Genomic DNA, 19,930 nt, shown 5'->3' with positions numbered 1-19,930 from the left:
TTTCAAGTTTTTTTTTTTTTCCTAACCAGCAACACACAATGAAGATTTTCTTATTATTTGATGTTGAACCAGTTATTTGTACTGTTATTGTTATTGGGCTATTGGGAAATAATTGCATGTTAGGAAGCATGTTGGAAGAAGGGCTTATTTGTTATTCATAGCAGCATGATATTAAAAGACCCAACAGTGTTGTTGCATGTAAATATGAAAGAGCTTTTTCTTTCTTGTGAAAAAGATGGTGGTGGGAAGTGAGGGGGTTGGAGAAAGGAGAGAGGAGGAGATTCTTTGAGATGGTGCTCAACAGTTGGACTAAGAATTGAACAATCTATCAATCAAATATGTATTTAAAGAGGTATACTGTATATTATACCTTAATTCTGGAAAGAATACTCCATAAAGGTGTTTTTCCAGTGTAGGTTGTTAGTCATTTGAACATTATTAGTTTCAAATATAAAAATGTTCCAGTAGTCAGTAACCCTATTTTATAGTGTTGGACATCAAACTCTGCTTTTATGCTTAATGAACCACACAGGAGGCAGCACTCCTCCAATAACAAGTCTAAATTAATTTAATATTCCTAAGCATCCTGGGGCTTTTTGATTATATAACATCCCCCACCCTTTGGTTTACAGTTTGTTGTAGCTTTTAGTCTCAGTGACTGCAAGTCCCAGCTGAACAGTGGTGTAAAAAGTCGCCCTACATACCAGGGAAGATCCCTGAATAATTTTGAAGGGGGCCAGGGCTGGTGTGAGCAACATAAGTACAGCTTGTCAGATGATCCCTGACTGTCTGACCTTGCCTTACCTCCATCTTGGTGGTTAGGGAGAGTAACATCTCTCCTTGGATCTCTCTCTTTTTTTCTCTCTTCTCTTTCTCCCCCCTTTCACTCTCCCATCTCCCCGTCCATCTTTCCCTGGTGAACAGTGTTTCCCTGGTCTGCCCTTGGCCCTGACATTCCCCTTCCCCATTTGTATTTGCACCCTCGTGCACCCACATTAGCACACACACGTACAGAAACACACACACGGCTCACGAATGTATGCACTTACTTGCACATTTCATTGAATACACACACTGATGCAAGTACACACATCCACACGCATGCACACACCTCCTCCAGCTGATGAGCTTTATCTCACGTTTTGCGAGCCCAGCAGCGACCCCTGTGAATTTTAAACTGCTCTCTATTGATTTATCTCTCTTCTTGCCTCCCCCTTCTCCCTTTCTCCTTATGTGTTGTGTTTTCACCATCTTTATATATTTATTTGACTCCTATTGCTTTCTCTGGAAACAGCAAACCTGACAGGTAAGGTTTAGCCGTACTATATTGCATTTACAGGGGAAGAGAAAGTAGCCTGCCTCAGCAAAAAAAAAGATGCCTTTAATTAGTGAAGGAGACTTTTGCGTACTTGATACGCATTCTCAGCTTCAAATTTCTTGCTCACTAAAAGTTATTCTGTTGTTTTTGTTGTACATCTTCCCCTCTTTCTACTCTTCGTTTGTCTTACTCTCCAGTCGCAAAAGAAAAGAGTCAGAGCCACGCACAAAATGTCTACTGAACAACGCAGACATTACACCCCACCACCCTACAGATCCTGTGGAGATGAGACGCATCAACTTCCAAACTCCAGGTACAGGAAGGACACACCACACATACACTGAGGAACAAAAAGGGCCTCATTGTAGAATTGAACAACGTATATAGATATAGTCGAACTGATACTGTACATAAAATATGTTTGGCCACATTGGCCAGCGTGGATTTTATTCATATCTTATCTCATATTTTTTTCACAAATATTAATAAAGGTTGTAAGTTAGAGAATGTCTAGAGATTTTGAACACACTGAACATAGTTTTTTCAGCATCTGATTCCCCAACAACAAAATAAATAAATATGTGAAGACACAAGTAGCTCTGTATAGCAAAAGACTGCAGATTATTGAGATAGTAGCACTTAATGCTCTTAACTTAAACCTCTAAATAACTATATTTAATTGCTGGCCTGTTAAAAAAACATTTAGGCCTTGTATTTCATTGGCTTAATTGGATTTCCACTCTTAAGACTGTTTCCATTGAAGTGCTCATGCCTGCCATCTCTGCAATGACAGTGGGAAGTACAACATTAGGCTAATCTATAGGTTTTATTTGGAAAGAGGCCAAAGTACTTACCTACATAGTAATTCATTGCCTTTTCCATTGTTTCAGTGGCATTTAAAGACTTGATGCTATTTCAGAAGCTTGTCGCCCTGCAAATAACAAAGTTTTGCAGAAACTTCAATATCTTTATTTTTGAAAAGCATATTTTAAAGATTGTTAATTCGCAGCAGTTCCAATTAGAAAAATACAATTATTCACTGTCAAGAGCTCATATTGGCCTGCTGCTGTATCATATCACTGTGGGCAAATGAAGACACAGACCCACAGAAGACCAAAGATCAAAATATTCATTTACAGGTTTCATTTGTGTAAGACAAAATCGAAATGTCAGGCTGTAATATACGCATAACTTACAAGTGTAGTGAAAGCAGGTTGTAATATTGCCACACACATGCACACTGCCTACACAGAGATTAACTATTCACAAGTGATGCAATTTCAAAGTTAAATTTATGCTGCAGCATGAATGATGTCCATGAAGAACTCCCACATTGTTTTGTTTGACATTATGTGCCTTCATAACTACCTGCAAGCCATATTTATGTGTTTACCATGTCCCCATGTAACAATTAGCCAATCATGAATGACAAGAAGTAAGAAAATTATGCTTGTTGTTGGATTTGATGTTTTCTGTCTGTAGGAAACAAATCCTGTTTTGATGTTCTTCTAGTTTTTTACCTGTTTTCCTCTTTTGTCTCACTTTCTATCTGGTGTTCATCCGAGCTAAAGCCTGGTGTTAACAGCAGAGCACATTCGAGCCCACACTCATTCTCTCAAGGCTTCTCCATCTTCCTCCTGCCTCCTTTTTAGACCCATTATCTATTGGTGTGCCTTTCTTTTATTTAGCCCTAAGATTTAGGCTATGGTAGGATCCACAGTTTGTTGTTATCGACCTGAATCAGCATGGAACCAAGTTTACTTTTTTTGTTTTTGATGTATTCTGTTTAGTAAAGTTCCCACTTCCTAATTACAGGTCAGGATTTGAAGCCACATGGCGTACAAGTCATGTATTTGTTAACCAGTTATGTAAAGGTTAGAGGTTTTGGTGGAAAGAAAGTTCAAATCTGATCACCATTTCCAAGTGGTATTGAGGACTACCATCAGGTTTCCTCAAGATGTTTTTATTGCATTTTCTCATCAAACAGTATGTTTGACAGATAACTGAGACATGCATCTTGAGGAACCTCTATTGTGATTGAAATGCATTGTCCTCACGTGACAGAGCAAATGGCAGAGTAAATCCTCAGAGACGGAAAAACACATCCACCAAATTTTCCGTGAATTTTTTGCCTCCTGCCTTTCTGTCTCGTAGCCTAGTTGTCTCTCAGCCATCCATCCGTCATCCGCAGCCAGTCTTTGCTCCATCAAAAGGCTCGTATTTCAAAATGGAGCTTTTCTCTTCAGCTTCTTTGGGAGCGAGTTTGCATCTTGGAAAAAAAAAACTGACTTCTTCACATCAGAGAAGGGCGATATGAGGATGAGAGGAGATGCACAAACCCACTTATACACAGAAATGTGGAAGTTCAATTTATTGTCCTTATTTTTATCTTGCTTAGTATTCAGAACCCTATCAGTGGTTCTATAATGACACGGTTATAATGGCCATTCCTGCTGTTTGTCTCTTTGGCTTCCAGCACTTTCCTTTGTGCCCTCAACTATTCTCCTCCCTGACTTAAATAATGGAAAAACTTGTTAGAAGCTCTTGCTCTTTTTTATATGACATTCACCAATACATACTGAGACATCTCTTTATATATAAGCATTCTCATCCGACGGCACTGCTGTTGTTCCTCAGGATTGGGAGACGTTGTTATCTCCACACCCGGGGAATTTGATTTGAATGGACATTTTAGCCCAATTAAGTGGGCCGGTGAGCATTTGTGAACATCCCCATCAGCTAATAGCGACCATTGTTCAAATGAGCATACTTCCAGTGTACTTATTCACGGCCTCTCCAATCCAGCAGAGCATATGCCACATTGGCAATGTGTGCTCAGTGACCCCTAGTGCTGGGGAACAAAAAATATGTTTTTGATTAGGCTTCCTATAAGCTAAGTTGAGCTAATGCGGTTGGGAGAGTGTGTACATAGTGCATGTGTGATTGTGCATTTGTGCTTCAAAGCCTGTAAGCCATGCGACAGCCTCACAGTAACATCCCATAACTCCTTGGGGTGCAGAGTGGCTCGTTTTGTCATTATCTTCATTGGTGCCTAGGGTTTAATTGGCAAATGGGGCCAAAGTAATGAAGCAGCACGACTCAGTGGATATCTACTGTCTATCTCCAACTGTCTACCCCCCCCCCCTTTGGTAGAAGCACCCACTTTTTTCTGCACCCCCCCACCCGCAAGTATTACAGTTTAAAAGCTAGTAAACTATAACAGTTTGTGATCATCGTGCAATATATACACATACTGTATATATTATCTCAAATCCTATTTTTTATTTTTTATTTTTTGTGCCAAGTAATACACATTTACATCATTGTTGTTCAGGCAAAAACCAAACTGCGAATGAAAAGACAGATGAACTGAGTTTCACTTTGGGTTTACTCTTCAGCATATCTCTGATATATTTTCTATTTATGCCATATCCATCTACGATTCTCTTTATCTCCCCTCTCCAATACAGCATCGGGTATGGCACTTCACGCCCCCATAATTCTGTCTCAGAAGATGAGACTTCCACATTTGAGCATGTAAAAATCAAACATTTTTCGTCCACACAGCATCACTCAGTTGCAAAACCCACGGACACCAGCCAATCGCTCGCATGCATCAGCAACCTACTTGTTTCTTGTTTGATTACAGCAACGGCTGCAACAACCGTGCCCTCCTCCTCGCAAACAGTTTTTAGAGAAACACACGCACACGCTTACACATATACATAATCAGACATGCCTCCCTCCTGCTGTGATGAATGATGTTCGGAGACAGTGGATCGGAGAACCACCTGCTAGGTTTAATTAGTCATTGTCACAAATCAATTAGGAAGAGTGGGAAGTTTGATGTCTTCATCTCTTTGCAATCATTTTGCACCACTGGCCTGACGTCCTTTCACAAAGACATCAGTGTAAAGTAAACCCAGTGAAACTCAAGTTTAGCAACTTTTATTTTTTGCATAATTGAGCGTAGCACATTTATTAGGCTGATTAACCATGATAGTTGGGGGTTTTCGGAAAAAAGACGGAAAGTTTCTTTTAGAAAAAATATTTGTAATATTTTTTTTCATTTTGCCCACAAGTCAGATTTCCTTACCTCACATTTCCCTCTTCCCATACATGCTCTGAAACAAATTATCTGTTTTCTCGGCATCAAACTTGCCATCTTTGGATGATGTGATCCTTTCTTATCCCTAAGAGACTCTGTTGATCTGATTTCAGCTTTCATCCCTGGCAAAAATGTATTTCCCTTCACTTGATGGGCAGGTTGGCAGCATCCCATCAAACTGCATCTCTTAGCCACATGTCCAGCTAATGTTGTCGCAGATGGCTTCTTTCTGCTTGAACAGTCGAGGAGACCTGAGTCTGCTCGGACATAGCATCAGTTGTTGCAGCCTCAGAGGACTTCTCCTCTGGAGCAGATAAGACTTTGAACCATCACTGCACTCCTCAGAGTTCTGACTCCCATCAGCTCTGGCTCCACAGCTGTCAGCAAAGAATGTGGACACTTTTCCACACCTTTCACTCCCAATGCCTCAGCACCGAGCTGCAGACAAAGGAAACTTTCAGAGTTAGTTTTCAACGGGAAACATAAGCTGGTTTTTCCTTTCACTGTCTCTTTCTCATTCCTGTCAATGGGTCCTTGCAACTGGTGTTTATGAAAGCTTAGAGATAGCAAATCAATTTTCTTATCCCTGATCTCTATGACCGTTGATATGGAGCTTGGCAGAAGAGTTTTCTTAGAGGCAGACACTGATGGCTAACTAGTCTCCTCCTGAGGAGGTGTAGCTGCTCAAATCTGATAATGTTATGGTCTACTCTTTCTGTCTGTGTGGCAGACTGGTCTCAAATCTGCCATTCAGGCCACAGCGGAAAAAGGGTCTGATTTTACAGATGGTAAAGAAATTTAATGTTGCCTTTGTGTCTTATTTCTTGGCCTTTTATCATTTTGCAATTTTTTTTTCACATAGCCTTTTCTGTTGCATTACAGCTTTTTGAAACCATTTCCCTTATGTTTGCTGTTCTTTACAGATTCTGGTCTAAGCAGTCCTCAGAGTGAAGCAGATTTTGACTATGAAAGTTAGTCTCTATGCTTTTAGCATTTGTGTACCAGCTTTCTTTAACTTTTTTTTTTTTCTAGCACCGCTTGCCTCCATTTACAAATACATAATTTGCATTTGTTTGTTTTTTCACATTATGCAGCAAAATTTCAGCACTAATTAATTTGATGTTGGTTTCTATTGGTATACTGGGCTGTCGTGTTTTTTTCTTTAATTGGATGTCAGTCACTATATTCACTTGGGCTGTTGGCTGTGCATTAATCCACCATGCATAAATAACCTGTGCGATCACTTCTGCCGATGTAGAGATGGTTGAGAGGTGTTTTTTTTTTTTCACAGGAGTACAAGTCTCTGTTATCCCCCTTTCTCTCCCTCACCTCCTTGTTGTTGTTCCCCTTTCTCCTTCCTACTCCTCCTCCTCCTTCACCACCACTGCTCCATTTCCATTCTGAAGTAACGGGGTCTTTTCTGTGCTCAGAGATAACGAGCAGAATTAATTAAAGCGGTGGCAAACAATGGCTCGACATTTGATCACCCCCTCTCCCTGCTCACTGCATAAAGGATCATCCGGGAGAAAAAGCAGTTTCTGCCCCCCCCCCTTTTTTTTATTTTCTTCGCTTACCCACAGACAGATTTTTTGCCTTTTATATGGAAATATGCAACATCATAAATAGGCTTCTGGAAAGACACTTCTTTGGCCTATCAAAAAGAATCATTATATTTCTGTGGATCGGGAGATTGGAAATATGTAATTAGACGCTATTTTGTTTTTCTGTGTTCACTGATCACGTTGTTGATTGCCATGGGAAAAAAAATTAAAAATCTGTACTTGGATAGGAAAAATTCATGAGATGTGTCGAAGAGAAAGATGAGGGCTTTTGCAGGGGGGTTTGGGAAATAACAACAATTTGTCCTTGAGTGACTTTGCTTGAGTTACGGGTCATGGCAAAGCTTTGAAAGTAAATCTTTTCTTGGATAAACACAGCTATGTGCCGTGCTGTGTGTAAATGACAAAATGAATAAAAGAACGAATCAGGCATGATCGACTCATTCGTCTTGAGAACGAAACAAATGGGTGAGGTTGGAAAAGTACACAGAGAGAGAGCGATAGACAAACAGCACAAACAGATTGGTTTAGCCGCAAGGTTCATCTATGTAAACATGGCAACAACAAAAATGAAATGAAAATAATAGATTAGTAAGTTTTAAGTTTCCCTAAACATTCAACCAAAGTTTGTGAGAATAAACAAACACTGGCATGTGTATAACCTTCAGCCGAATCCCACTGACAGCACATCATGCTTTATTTGGATGTCTATGTAAACATTTGGGCCTGCGGGCACTTATACATGGAGACAGTAATGTGGGCAGTAAAGACTAACTGAAAGGAACTGATGGAGTTTGAACATGTCAGTAACTCGCACACACGGATACACATAGAGACACACAGAGGAAACTACACAACCACACACACACACACACACACACAACACAAACATTCTTTGATCTCCCCTCTCTTGTTCTCTCAAGGAGAAGTGAGGGCCCCTCATTTACATACGCATTTACTTATTTTGCTCATAGCTTCTGATACCTTTTCCCTTTGAATTTTAGGCAAGTTTAAACTGACAACCAAATTGAATTAGTTATATTTCTCTTTTTCTTGATGCTCATCTCAATTAATACCCACGCAGCAGTGATTAATAACTCATTCTCAAGTGGTGCCACCATGATCTGCGAGCTTTGTCAGAAACTAAAGCATGGATAAATAAACACGTGGCTTTTTCCGGATACACTAATGTAATCTGAGCTCTCCCATTACCATGCAGGGTTTTGTTTGTGTTTATCTTAAAAAGAAAAACAACGCCGTTAAAAAAAAAATGAAGGAAACTGTCATTTTGGTAAAAATCACTAATAATTCATTAAAAAGGGCATGGGTGTTGTGAAGTAGGCCGTTAATGTAGTGTGTCCATTCATTTTCCAGAGGATGTCACGGCATCCAGTGTCATCTCCTGATTTCTCTCATATGTGCATTGTAATCTTTGTTAATCTTCATGTAATTGACATCGCTGCATTGTTCTGTCAGTGTAAAATAAATTACCATTACTAATGAAGACTGTCAGCACAAAGAGCTGGGCTCCCTCTCTTAAGCGCAACAAAGGGAGCCAAAACATCAGTGACCCTCTTGACATTGCGGGGTTATTAAGCATTATGAGAAAAGGAAAATTAAGGATGGTTAATGTGATTATGCCGATTTTCACGCCCAATTAAGCCTCTCTAACTTTTTTTTTTTTTTTTTTGTGAAGAGATTTCAGCATAATGTCAACTTTTGACCTCAGCACTCAGCTGGATACCAGACCTCTTAGTGAAAATGTGAAAGTGCTAAGCATTCAAAGTCTGCATGCAGGGACAGAGCCACAATCTATGGCTGCGTCATCCTCCATTACATGGCCTCAGCATTATGCTCGTAAATAGATTAGTGACTGGAGTGCACAGCAGTGCTGATAATATTGTAGCAGCAGCAACGCAATATTCGGTGGATGTTGGAGCGAGCCCAAAAAAATACTAAATCTCAATTGAAAAGAGTTCTTTCTGGGAATCCTTGGGGTGAATGGCAGAAGGATTTTACGTACTGAACACGTAACATTTTTTTGTTTTATTATTTGCAATTTGGGAATGTAACGGGTGTAGAAACAGCAGCTTGCTTCGCTTTGTACTGGCTGGCTGGAATGGAGCAGCTCACTGTGTCACTCAGCATCACTCACACTCGTAAACCTCCTTATTCCCCTCACCACCTCCCTTCCCATGAGCCCCCAGGTCAGGGCTCCGTTCTTGGATAAGAACTGTTTTTATAGAGGCAACAACACAGCACAACAAGAGCATTACAGATTATAGGTAGAGTAGGCGCATGCCTGTGGGATATGTCTGGTCTGATCTAGATTAGAAGATTGTTTCATCATATATCTTTTAGATTGAAGATGGTGCTGAAAGTATTGATGTTTCAGTGTTGAAAATAATTATATGTCTAGGTAATGAGAAATAACTATGAGGACTTGAATTTGTTAGATCTGCCTCAAGTAAAACCATCCTTAAAGACATATTTCCATTACAAAGTTTTGTGTTTTTTTCCCACCAACTTGTCATCCAGGATCAAATTCTCCTCTTTTGTGTTATAGCAGCTAAAAGTAAATATTACTTTTGCTTATCTTCAATGACAAGTAGAACGGATTTTTGTCAACATAAGAATTCCACTGATTCAAAGAGTAAAAAAGGCTGTCATGTTTCTCGTCTCTGATTACACCATCAAAACCTTACATTTTTTCCATCTTGTGCCATTTTTAACACATTTCCCAAGCTAATTAAATGACATATGTTTTATAATTGGTGTTTTTCTCTGTTTAAACTCAGTAACATTAGTTCTATTGGTCCACCTATCTGTCAGTATGATGAACATTGTGGAAATTGTTATAATTTGGTCTATAAGTTTAGGCTACCAGCTTTTTTGGCAAATAATCCATCAGCCCTATTCGACAAACCTAGTTGTTTTTGAGCTCTGGCCTGGTCCAATCAAGTGCCTGTAACATCACCAATCAATACATTTTTGCTGTGTGTGACATTCACCATGTTCTGCACAAGCTTCCTCACCACTAAAACCCAACCTCCATTGTCATGTAAGCAACATATCCTCACCCGTAAATGGTGTGTTGTGTGTTTTGAACTTTTGTCCTGTGCATTGTACTAAGGAACTCTCTTTCCTCTCTTCCACTGTGTGGAATTTCTCTCTCTTTTTTGGCGAGCAGGTATGATGAATCATCCTCCCATCCCTATCTCTGAGTTAGCCGAACACACAGAGCTCCTCAAGGCCAACGACAATCTGAAGCTCTCCCAGGAATATGAGGTGAGTGGGCCAAAGGTTCAAAGGTCAAAGTTTGTTCTGAGTATTGATTTCTGTCTGATTGTGTTTTCATTGGAAGGGGACACATGAGTCCTCTCTCTCCCCCGGGGAAATGCCTGTTTCTCTTCTTTTAAGTGTTTTTTTCCCGCTTGTTGACAATGCTGTAGCTTGTGGTGGTTGAGCAATTATGAAATATCAGTTGTTGTCAGCCACTTATTTTCTCAGATATATTGGCAGCATCAATCTGGCAAAGCAAGACACTTGTCATTTTCAATTATATAAAATTTCCCTTGGCAGGTTGTCGCAACCTCCCAAATGCAATTTCCTCAAATTCTTGGTGAGGCAAACAAATCATCCTACTGTAATGTATCCAATTATAAATCAGGAAACATGAAAAAATAAGGTGAATATTTCTGCTGTAAAATGTCCTTTTGTGACATCCAAAACGTGTCCTCTTACTTATAAAACTGACAGAGATAAATTGGGTACTACAGAAAATGAAATCTATTTGAGAAATGAAACAGGGTTTTTTTTTTTTTTTTTTTTTTTTTTTTTTTTTTACCGTTTATCTAAATTGAGAAAGGTGGAAGGCTTTTGTTAATCTCACACATTTGCTATAAAAATAATACCTGTAATGGCTCAATAAAAGGATAAATAAGTGTTTGAACTAAGAGTACAGATGTTCTTTCGTTCAAAATGGAGATAGAGTCTGGTGTACGCAGAACTCCATTAATGTTTTTGGGGGAAAAGCACACTGGCAGTCACGCTTTAACATAGTGTGTGTGTGTGTGTGTGTGTGTGTAGAGGGAGTAACTGAGCTGTCTGGGCTCCGAGACCGTGGCGGTTATAAATGACACCAGAGTTGATTAGAAATCAGGAGTGCTGAATCAGCTCTCGTTTGCATACAAGCAATATCCCCTCCTTGCCATCCCTAAATCACTGTGCCTGTCGCCTCGCTGCACGCCAGGCTAACGTAGGAAGCAGGTACACCAGCATAGATTGCTGTCATCATGCCTGCCGGTGAATGTTGGTGGATAATGACTTCTCATAGCAATCCAGTATTTCTTTGGTATCTATTATTCATAAATCCACATCCGGGCTGTGTACCAAATGGACAAGCTTGTTCTTTTCGTGAGGAAGAGAGACGAAAGATGTGATGCCAAAGTTGACGCTTTGCTACAACTACAACTTCTAATTACTTGGCTTAGGGAGAGCATTAAACCACCGGCTCGTCTCTTCTCCCGCTTAGTCTTTTTCACTCCCTCTCTGTCCCCCTGCCCCTTTCCACAGCCACCCCCCCAGGAAAAATAAATGACCAAATTAAATAGAGAAGTGTAATTTTAATTTTGTTATTTTCTTGATGAATGGCTGCTCGTCCGGGCGCCCTAGCTTGCCAAGCGCAGCTCTACGGGGCTTTGACTGATTGGTTTTTAGCCAGGCGGGATGTGAGGGAGGAGGAAAAATGGAGGAAGGAGGGAAGAGAGGAAAAAAAAACGAGAGAGATGAGGTGGGGAGGTTTGGTTAATGATGGAGATTCAGTGAGGGGAGAGAGAGAGAGCAGGCCATCTCGGCTGGAAACTGGAGAGGAAGAGGAGATGATCTGACGTAAACCGCAATGAAAAGGCAACCGTAGTCTTACCTGACGATACTAAAGTCATGACGAGAAGGTAGCCTTTGCAGGACTACCTTCTTGACAGGAGCTGTCATTAATCTTCAAACATGTCATGATGAATCATAAGGAGGAAGAAATTTTACAGCAGTTATTGCAGAATTTTGAGTAATTATTATTCCGTCGGTTTTTAAATCATTTCTTGGAGTAAGTATTTCTCCAAATTAAATGAATTTTGCACTACACAGATGTGGTTTCAGGGAATTGACCCCGATCTTTATCAGTCTTTATATGCACACACACACACACACACACACACACACACACACACACACACAGACATGCACACACATGGTCAGCCTCGAGGTAATCTAGGAAGAAAGGCAAAATAGCAGGAGGTTGACTTCTAGAGAGAGAGCGTAAACATCAGAGAGGAGACAGGAGATGGGGGAAGAGATAATGAGAGGAAGAAATTTGGACAAAAAAGTGGGAGACTTTGAAGATGGAGAGATGCAGATAAGTAAAGCAGGGACAAAGAAGAAGAAGAGACAGAGCTGAGAGGCCAGGAAGGAAAAAAAAAATAGAGATGGAAAGAAGCTAAAACAGACACAAGCTCTGATTGCTGCAATGATTGCATGGAAATTTTTAGATCACGTTTCCAGTTGGACCCTCCACCCTAACTGCAAATATCCTTGAAGCCTCCGTTCTCTCACCAACAGAGCACCAGACGGCTATGAGCAAACAACGAATCGTAATGGAATACTTAATTATCCTGACAAGGGAACAAAATATTTATCTTGAATTGTTGTATTTTAAAGAGGTGGCTAAATTTGTCTTCCTGACGAGTGTCAGGCCTTGCTCCACGCCCCGCCTCAAGGGGGAGAACCGCTGCCTCCATCAATATTGTTATTTGTCATTATGCCCGCTACATTCATGATCTTGATAAAGTACTGTGTGCAGCTGCTGTGAGTATTTAAAGCAGGCAGCGAGCAGATTTTCATGATACCATGTTCTTTTTCCTGTGGGGAAATCGTCCTCTCAATCTCTCTCCCTCATCCCCTCCCTCTCTAATTTCTATGATAACATTTAGGTCATATTGTTACTGCTCAGCTCTTCTGATTCATTCTTTGTGTGTGCATGTTCTGCCTGTCTCTGCCCCCAATCAGTCTATCGATCCAGGCCAGCAGTTCACCTGGGAACACTCCAACCTGGAGGTGAACAAGCCCAAAAATCGTTACGCCAACGTCATCGCCTACGACCACTCCCGCGTCATCCTGGCTCCGATTGAGGGTAAGGCTCACTCAACCTTGGATTCTGCACCACCATCACCTCAGAGATGAGCTCAGTTCACTGCAGATCATTTGGGGAATCCTCATAATTACAAGTTAATTTAAGTAATTAGGAATTTGTACTGCATAGACATATACTAGGCCAGATGGGACTAGACACTGAAGACTAAACAAGAAAAGTGCTTAGCAGTGCAGAATAGGATGCATTGAATTAAACAAACAGCAAAATTACTGTTTTATATTAGTATTGTTTTGGTATTGTCCCAAAAAAGTGAAGTTTAGATTAAGTTTCGCAACAATCAGCAAATTTAAAGAACAAAACAAAATTTTGTTGGAGGCTAAATGGAGGATTTGTTACGGCTCAACTTGGTCCTGAGCAGCTAAGCAGTTTATGGAATCAGATTATATTTGGGAGCTAGACGAGGACTTGTTTCAGCTAATCTTTGGGCCCAGCACTCAGTCAGAGAGACCCAGGGATTTTACCAGTGTTTTCACTGTCCAATTTGTCTCATCAGATCTGTACCGCTCTTATGACTGGCCCACAGACACAGTACTGAGAATATCTGAGCCAGGAAAACTCTTCCTCTGACTCCTAAATCTTAAGGGACATTGTCAGAGGGAGTCACCCTTCACCACTGACATTGTCACGTTCCCAGAAGAGCTCGCTGACGCCTCACAGTAGCGCCAAACTCCTCACTCCACAGTACTCTCCTTTTGTGTGCGCTAACTGCTCTGACTAGATTTCGACATCTTGCAATAGTCGGGCCAATTTAAGAGTGCGACAACATGCATAACAAAATTATCCTAGGGAAAAAATGCCTCGTCCATAAATACATAAATTAATCAAGTCTGAAATTTCTATTTTACACTGCAGTGATTTTGCCATTAGTCGCAGCAGTAGAACAATTCATGCACGCTGCCATTCTCTGTTCACTTAGCTATGACTAAAGCCAAGGCACCACAGTCGGATTGTGCGACGTGGTATCCGTTTTAATGACATTTGCCTTTTCTTTTTCTTTCGTTCAGTTTTTTCTTTCTTCTTTTTCCTTCTTTGTTCTTCCCCTCATTTCTCTCACACTCTCTCTCTCTCCCTTTCCCCCTTTTTTTCTCTATCTTATTCTTCCTCTCCACCCCAGTTGTTGTCCCCACTGCGTCTCCTCTCTTGAATTAGCCCAGTCGAGTGTTTCATTGTTTGTCGCTTGAGTGAGGAGACGTCAGTCAAAGAGACGTGACTCCCCAACACAGATGCCGACACACTGGAGTCTCTGTTCAAGTGACAGAATTGTAGAAGTTGGTTAAATGAAGATGGGTGATGTTCTGTCTTATCACCGTCAGATGCTCAGTGTTAAACATACTCTAATCGCAAATTATCTCGCTTACGTTTAAGGCATTTGGGCTCTTTTTTTTTCTGGAACAACTTAAAATCACTGAACTGATTCTGCACCAAGCTCAAGGACACCTTGACTTTTCAGATGCAACCCTGGTTTCCTCATATTCGACTTGATGACAGTTTTGTACCTCGTATAATGAGACAAGAGGGTTGTTTCATGGTTACACAACTTTGTACTTGTGGTATCATGAGCAGTCCTTGTGAAGCCTTGCTGTGAACTATATCTTAGCTTTGAAGTGTTCTGTTAGCACTGCAGACACATTAAAGGATGCCTCAGTATACTTTGATAGTTACGTGAACTCAGTGGAAGCAGGATTTTGCGATGGAGCTTACAAGTCTTATCAGCATCCTTGCATTTAAATGGAACCAGTGCACATTTGTCAGCAATGTGAGGCAATGTGCCTTACGGTTAGATTTAGTGGGAACAGTGTGTAACAGAGCATGGTGGCGGCGTGAGAGGGATGGTAGCTAGATCTACCTCCTGGCCGTGGTGGCTGAGTGGCTGATTTACTCCTCGCTATTTTCCATCTTCAACCGCACTCCATCCTTGGTGGTGGTAAATCAGATGTAGGCTACTACACGATACCTACAGAAACCAAGGCAGAAGCATAGACGTAGAAAAAGTTGATGAAATGAGCAGTACAGGGAGTTGTGACAGTTAGATAGTTGTATTTGAATTCATTCAAATGGATCAACAACTGAGGTGTCCTCCAGCTCTTCATAAGCAGAAGAGGAGAAAGGCTGCGAGATTGTTTTAACATCTTATTTAATGTTGTATTATGTCTTACAATATTGTTCTTAAAACAAGCACTAAGATCTATTGGACAAGAATAATGTGTAAAATATTTTTAAATACCCGGGTTGCCGCTTCTCTCTGGATAATTCCAACATTTTCACGACTCTCAGCCAATTTTCACTTGTTTGAACAGCAAGACATGTGAGAACTCATTACACAAGTAATTTGCTTGTTTTCCAGTCTAGAATCTTTACACCTTCATTGATTGGAAAACAGGGTCAGTGTGTGTGTGAAAACTGGGAATTATCGCGGCAGATGGCACAAAACAAAAGGGTGCAAAAGAAAAAATAATGAAAAAGTCAGATAGATCCCCGCCATCACCACCCATAATGAACTCATTCAAAACAACTCACAATGTTTAATTTTTTTTTTTTTTCTTGTGTATCTAGGTATCACAGGTAGCGACTATATCAACGCCAACTACATTGATGGCTACAGGAAACAGAATGCCTACATCGCCACCCAGGGTCCATTACCAGAGACATTCGGGGACTTCTGGAGGATGGTGTGGGAACAGAGAGCAGCCACTGTGGTCATGATGACCAGGCTGGAGGAGAAGTCACGGGTAGGTCGGCTCAACCAATCTTGGGACTGATGCTGGGCACTGTTTTGCAGCTGCTGATGAATGGCACGGGTTCAGTTGTTCCCCAGCTGTATACCTGATGAGATGTACTGCTTCCAGAGAAGTGTAGAAATTTGAAGGAGATGGTGAAAGCAGCAGAGGGCTTGGGAGGAAGGGGGTGATAAAACAGAGTTAACCAAAAGACAGTCTACCTGTGCACTTCTAATAAGTTATCCTGCACGTCCACTGAGAGTATCTTCACAGACTTGGCTCTGTTTTCTCTCCTTATTTGCAGTGGAATCGACAAGCTGTTGCATGTTCCCTACAGTGCTGAGAGCTTAGCAAGTTTTAGCGTTCAGAGTGAACAGTGCAGGAAGCTAAAATTACATTTTAAGCAAGGGTGCTTGGAGTTTTTGCAGTACTTGTGACCAGTGCCTCCCACAACCATCTGTTGGTAGTGGAAGTTACAGGAAAAAAGTGCATTGAGAGCACGATAACTTAGTTACAGAAGGGAGAAATGAGATGTCAGGGCGTGATCACACTAGTTTATTTTTTTCTTTCTATATATTTATGTATAAAAACCACAAGAAGTGGCCACAAGGTTAGCAGGAAGACATCTTTAGGGGGTGCACAGCCTGGTGTGCTTGATGACTTTCCATACAAACAAACCAACTTTTTTTATTTGTGCTCACGATGTTCATATTTTCTTGTCGGCTTACCAACTCAGGACTAACTAATAGTAAAAAGGCAAGAGAAGCAGTTTTCTACCACAAACTGTCAGCCATTATTGTGATCATAGTGAATCAGCAGACAAACATGCCATCTCTGTCAGGGGAGTCTTTTCAGTGTTTGACAGTTGGATATCAGTTGTGTTTGCCCATAGTGACAGCTAGCCGTAACGTAAACAAAGGGCCTGTCGTATGACCCATTTTTCTTAATGATGAGCTGAAAATGCAGGTGAATGCTACAAAAGTGAGATGAAGCCAAACGGTGTCACTGTACCCTTAGGACGGATCTACAAAACTCGTCTTTGCAATCAAGCAGTGGAGTTGTCTAAATGTCAAAAAAGCCAACTGCGATGTTTCATCCTGTCAACTCAAACCTCTATCAAGTTATCAGGCTCACTCATCCCAGGTGTCTCCACTCATTTTCCCTCCCTCCATCCCTTTCCAATTGTTTACCTATCCTCCATACTGGCATGCACCTTCCACTCCTGTCAAACGTGATCAAGATTAGCTGGTGCTAGAACTTGAGTGTCAGTTTGAGCAGGAAATGGGAGAGAAAACTGGAGAGCAGTGCATCTCCTTCACTAGCTCTCACATCTCATCTGATGTCCGCCATCGCGTCACACCCCATATTGAATGAATCTTTATTAAGTGGGCTGACAGGGGAGGACTAGGAGGAAGCAGGGATTGTGATTTCAGATATAGACTATAGAACCACTGGACGAGAAAATCCAGAAAATCCATCCAGGAAAACATTACGTGAGAATCTGAAATGACATAACACTTTATCAAGCTTTTATTTTGACAGATACTCCATTAAGAATTGATTGTGTTCCATAAATGTCAAACATAGTCCCGCACACTCATGTTTTGTATTACTGGTGAACATTTTGTTACAAGAATGCAGGCAGGATTTGTTCAATTCAACTATAAAGGTGGAATTACTGTGAGAAATGGAGAGAAGCTGCCCTGGTGTTTCTGTTTTATCCTTTATGATGCTATATGCGTATGCATACATGATGGGATTTTTTATTCACTTTTTCATTTATGTGCATGATCTTATTCATTAGTGGAGACACCATAAAGTAGTCTGTGACTTAGATACTACAACTGATACCTCTGTCTGTCTGTCTCTCTCACTTCCAGATTAAGTGTGACCAGTACTGGCCCAGTCGTGGCACAGAAACCTATGGTATGACCCAAGTGACCCTGTTGGACACCATAGAGTTGGCCACTTTCTGTGTCCGCACTTTCTCCTTGCACAAGGTAGGAAAATTTATGTCTTTCCCACACACACACACACATGTACATTGTCTCTTACAAATAAAATACATTAGATTTATTTGAAAGTTTGATGACAATGAACAGTAATGACCTTATACAGACCTTGCATAAGGGTATTGTTATTATGCAGCAAACAGAGTCTCGGTTCATGGGACATACCTCGTAAAAATAAAGACACAAAATGTACAAGTTCAAGAAAAAAGGAGGCATAAACATTGTGGGGTTTTTTTTTAACCATTTGATGCAAATGTATACATGTGGAACCCTTCGTCCTCATTGTCCTTCTCCTCTTTTACCTTGTTCGGCTCTCTCTCTCCTCGATAGATCATCTGTTTATGTGCATCTGCCAAATTGGAGCACTTAGGTAAAGTGAGCAGAAGAGAAACTCAATATACATAATTGGCAGACTGCTCTCATGCTCCTATGAACGCGCGCGTGCACACGCACACACGCACACACACACACGCACACACACACACACACACACACACACACATTTGAACACTGATATACAAAGGTAGATACAGAAGCTTCACAAAAATGAAAAACATTCTTGAGATGAAGCATTTGCTCATGAAAGTTTTCACACACACTCATACACAAATATGTTACTCAATATTATAACCCAAATACATATACTTCCATAGCTTGACACATGTATAGATATGTATATTTAGATACAAACACTGACTCACTCACAGTTTGACACACCTAATGGTCATGCAAACCAAAAAAGACCTGCAAGAAGACATATAGCGGAGAACCTGCCATTGGAAGGATTAGACATTTCCAGAATTTTCCTCTAAACCAGATAGCACCATGCTTAAATCACAGCTGTCTTTGGGGCGCAGCCGAACAATGAGTGTGATAGTGAAGATAGCAAGCCACGGTGCTCTAAAGCTCGCTGGTTGACATTCAGGGCCATTTACATTCTGCTGCTCTCAGCCTCCATCAAACCTACCGATATGCTTCGTTTTCTATCTGTCCTTTGCCTCCTCCATGTAACTGCAGCCATTGCTGCGATTTCTCACTGAGCAGTTTTCACTTTATATTTTATAGAAAAAAATATTTTGATGGATTTGTGTGAAGTGTGAGGTCAAAGACACTGGCAGTAGACACACAAATACACACACACACACACGGTGAATCTACAAAGCAGTCACCATGGTACATATCCATATGTATACATGTCCCGCAGTGTTGCAGAATTGCGTCTGCCAATAAAGAGCTTAAATTTAAAGAAAAATAGAAGCCAAGCGCCAGTCACTCCCATGCAGCCTGCCTCATCTGCAGAAACAGGGAATGTCCAAAAAAAAAAGAAGATTTAGGTCAGTTTGCTTTTAATTACCGCACTCATTTATTCATTTATTCAGCAAGGGAAAAAAATCCTTCTGTCAGGGAAGCAGAAACACTGCATTGAAATGCAAACAGTACCTCCATTAGAGGATCTTCTGAGAAGGAAGAGAGTAGAAGAGGACAGAAAGATGCAAGGGAGTTTTCTCTCTCTTTTCTTGTCCTCAAAAATCTTCCTCCCAGCTTGTATCTTTGAAGCGTCGAGAGTTGAGTTTGAGGCGGGAGCTGACAGACGGCTGTGTAATGTGGGTGTTCGCTGCATGTATCTGTAGATGTTATGAGCAGCGGCAACATGAGAGCATGAAGACATAATACCTGTACTTATTATATTATGATGAGTCTATCTGATCAGCCAAAGGAAAATTACACCTTGTTAACCATAACAGCACCAGCAGATCTATTTTAAGGTAGCTGTACAGGGTTTGTAGTGTTTCCTTCAGAGGGTAGAGCATCAGTGTCGAGCTTTCATTCAATATGAGTGATCCAAACATGGTATTTAATTAAAATATTGCTAAATGCTCAGTTTTTATTTCCATCCTAAAGCACAACCCTGTCAAGCTTGTTAGTAGGAATGTGCATCCGTTGCACAACTAAGACACACATGAGAATTTTTTTATGCAGAAGATATTAAGGCAGTGGTTCTTAACCTTGT

The 19,930-nt window shown here is 40.8% G+C and overlaps 1 protein-coding gene across 1 annotated transcript in view; it reads left to right on the top strand.

The window, feature by feature from the left end:
• The window catches only part of LOC104927979 (receptor-type tyrosine-protein phosphatase S), a 151,796-nt gene that overhangs the window by 130,297 nt on the left and 1,569 nt on the right, over window positions 1-19,930 (top strand). Inside the window, exons 22-28 of the mRNA XM_027290252.1 lie at window positions 1,295-1,306; window positions 1,516-1,631; window positions 6,350-6,397; window positions 10,176-10,273; window positions 13,046-13,169; window positions 15,744-15,919; window positions 17,788-17,907. Of these exons, the coding sequence (XP_027146053.1) occupies window positions 1,295-1,306; window positions 1,516-1,631; window positions 6,350-6,397; window positions 10,176-10,273; window positions 13,046-13,169; window positions 15,744-15,919; window positions 17,788-17,907 (694 nt within the window). The remainder of the gene's footprint in view (window positions 1-1,294; window positions 1,307-1,515; window positions 1,632-6,349; window positions 6,398-10,175; window positions 10,274-13,045; window positions 13,170-15,743; window positions 15,920-17,787; window positions 17,908-19,930) is intronic.

Source organism: Larimichthys crocea, chromosome XVII, assembly GCF_000972845.2.
Source record: "Larimichthys crocea isolate SSNF chromosome XVII, L_crocea_2.0, whole genome shotgun sequence".
Classification (NCBI taxonomy): domain Eukaryota; kingdom Metazoa; phylum Chordata; class Actinopteri; family Sciaenidae; genus Larimichthys; species Larimichthys crocea.
The sequence above is the reverse complement of the archived record's forward strand: the minus strand, read 5'-3'. Positions and strand labels throughout refer to the sequence as shown.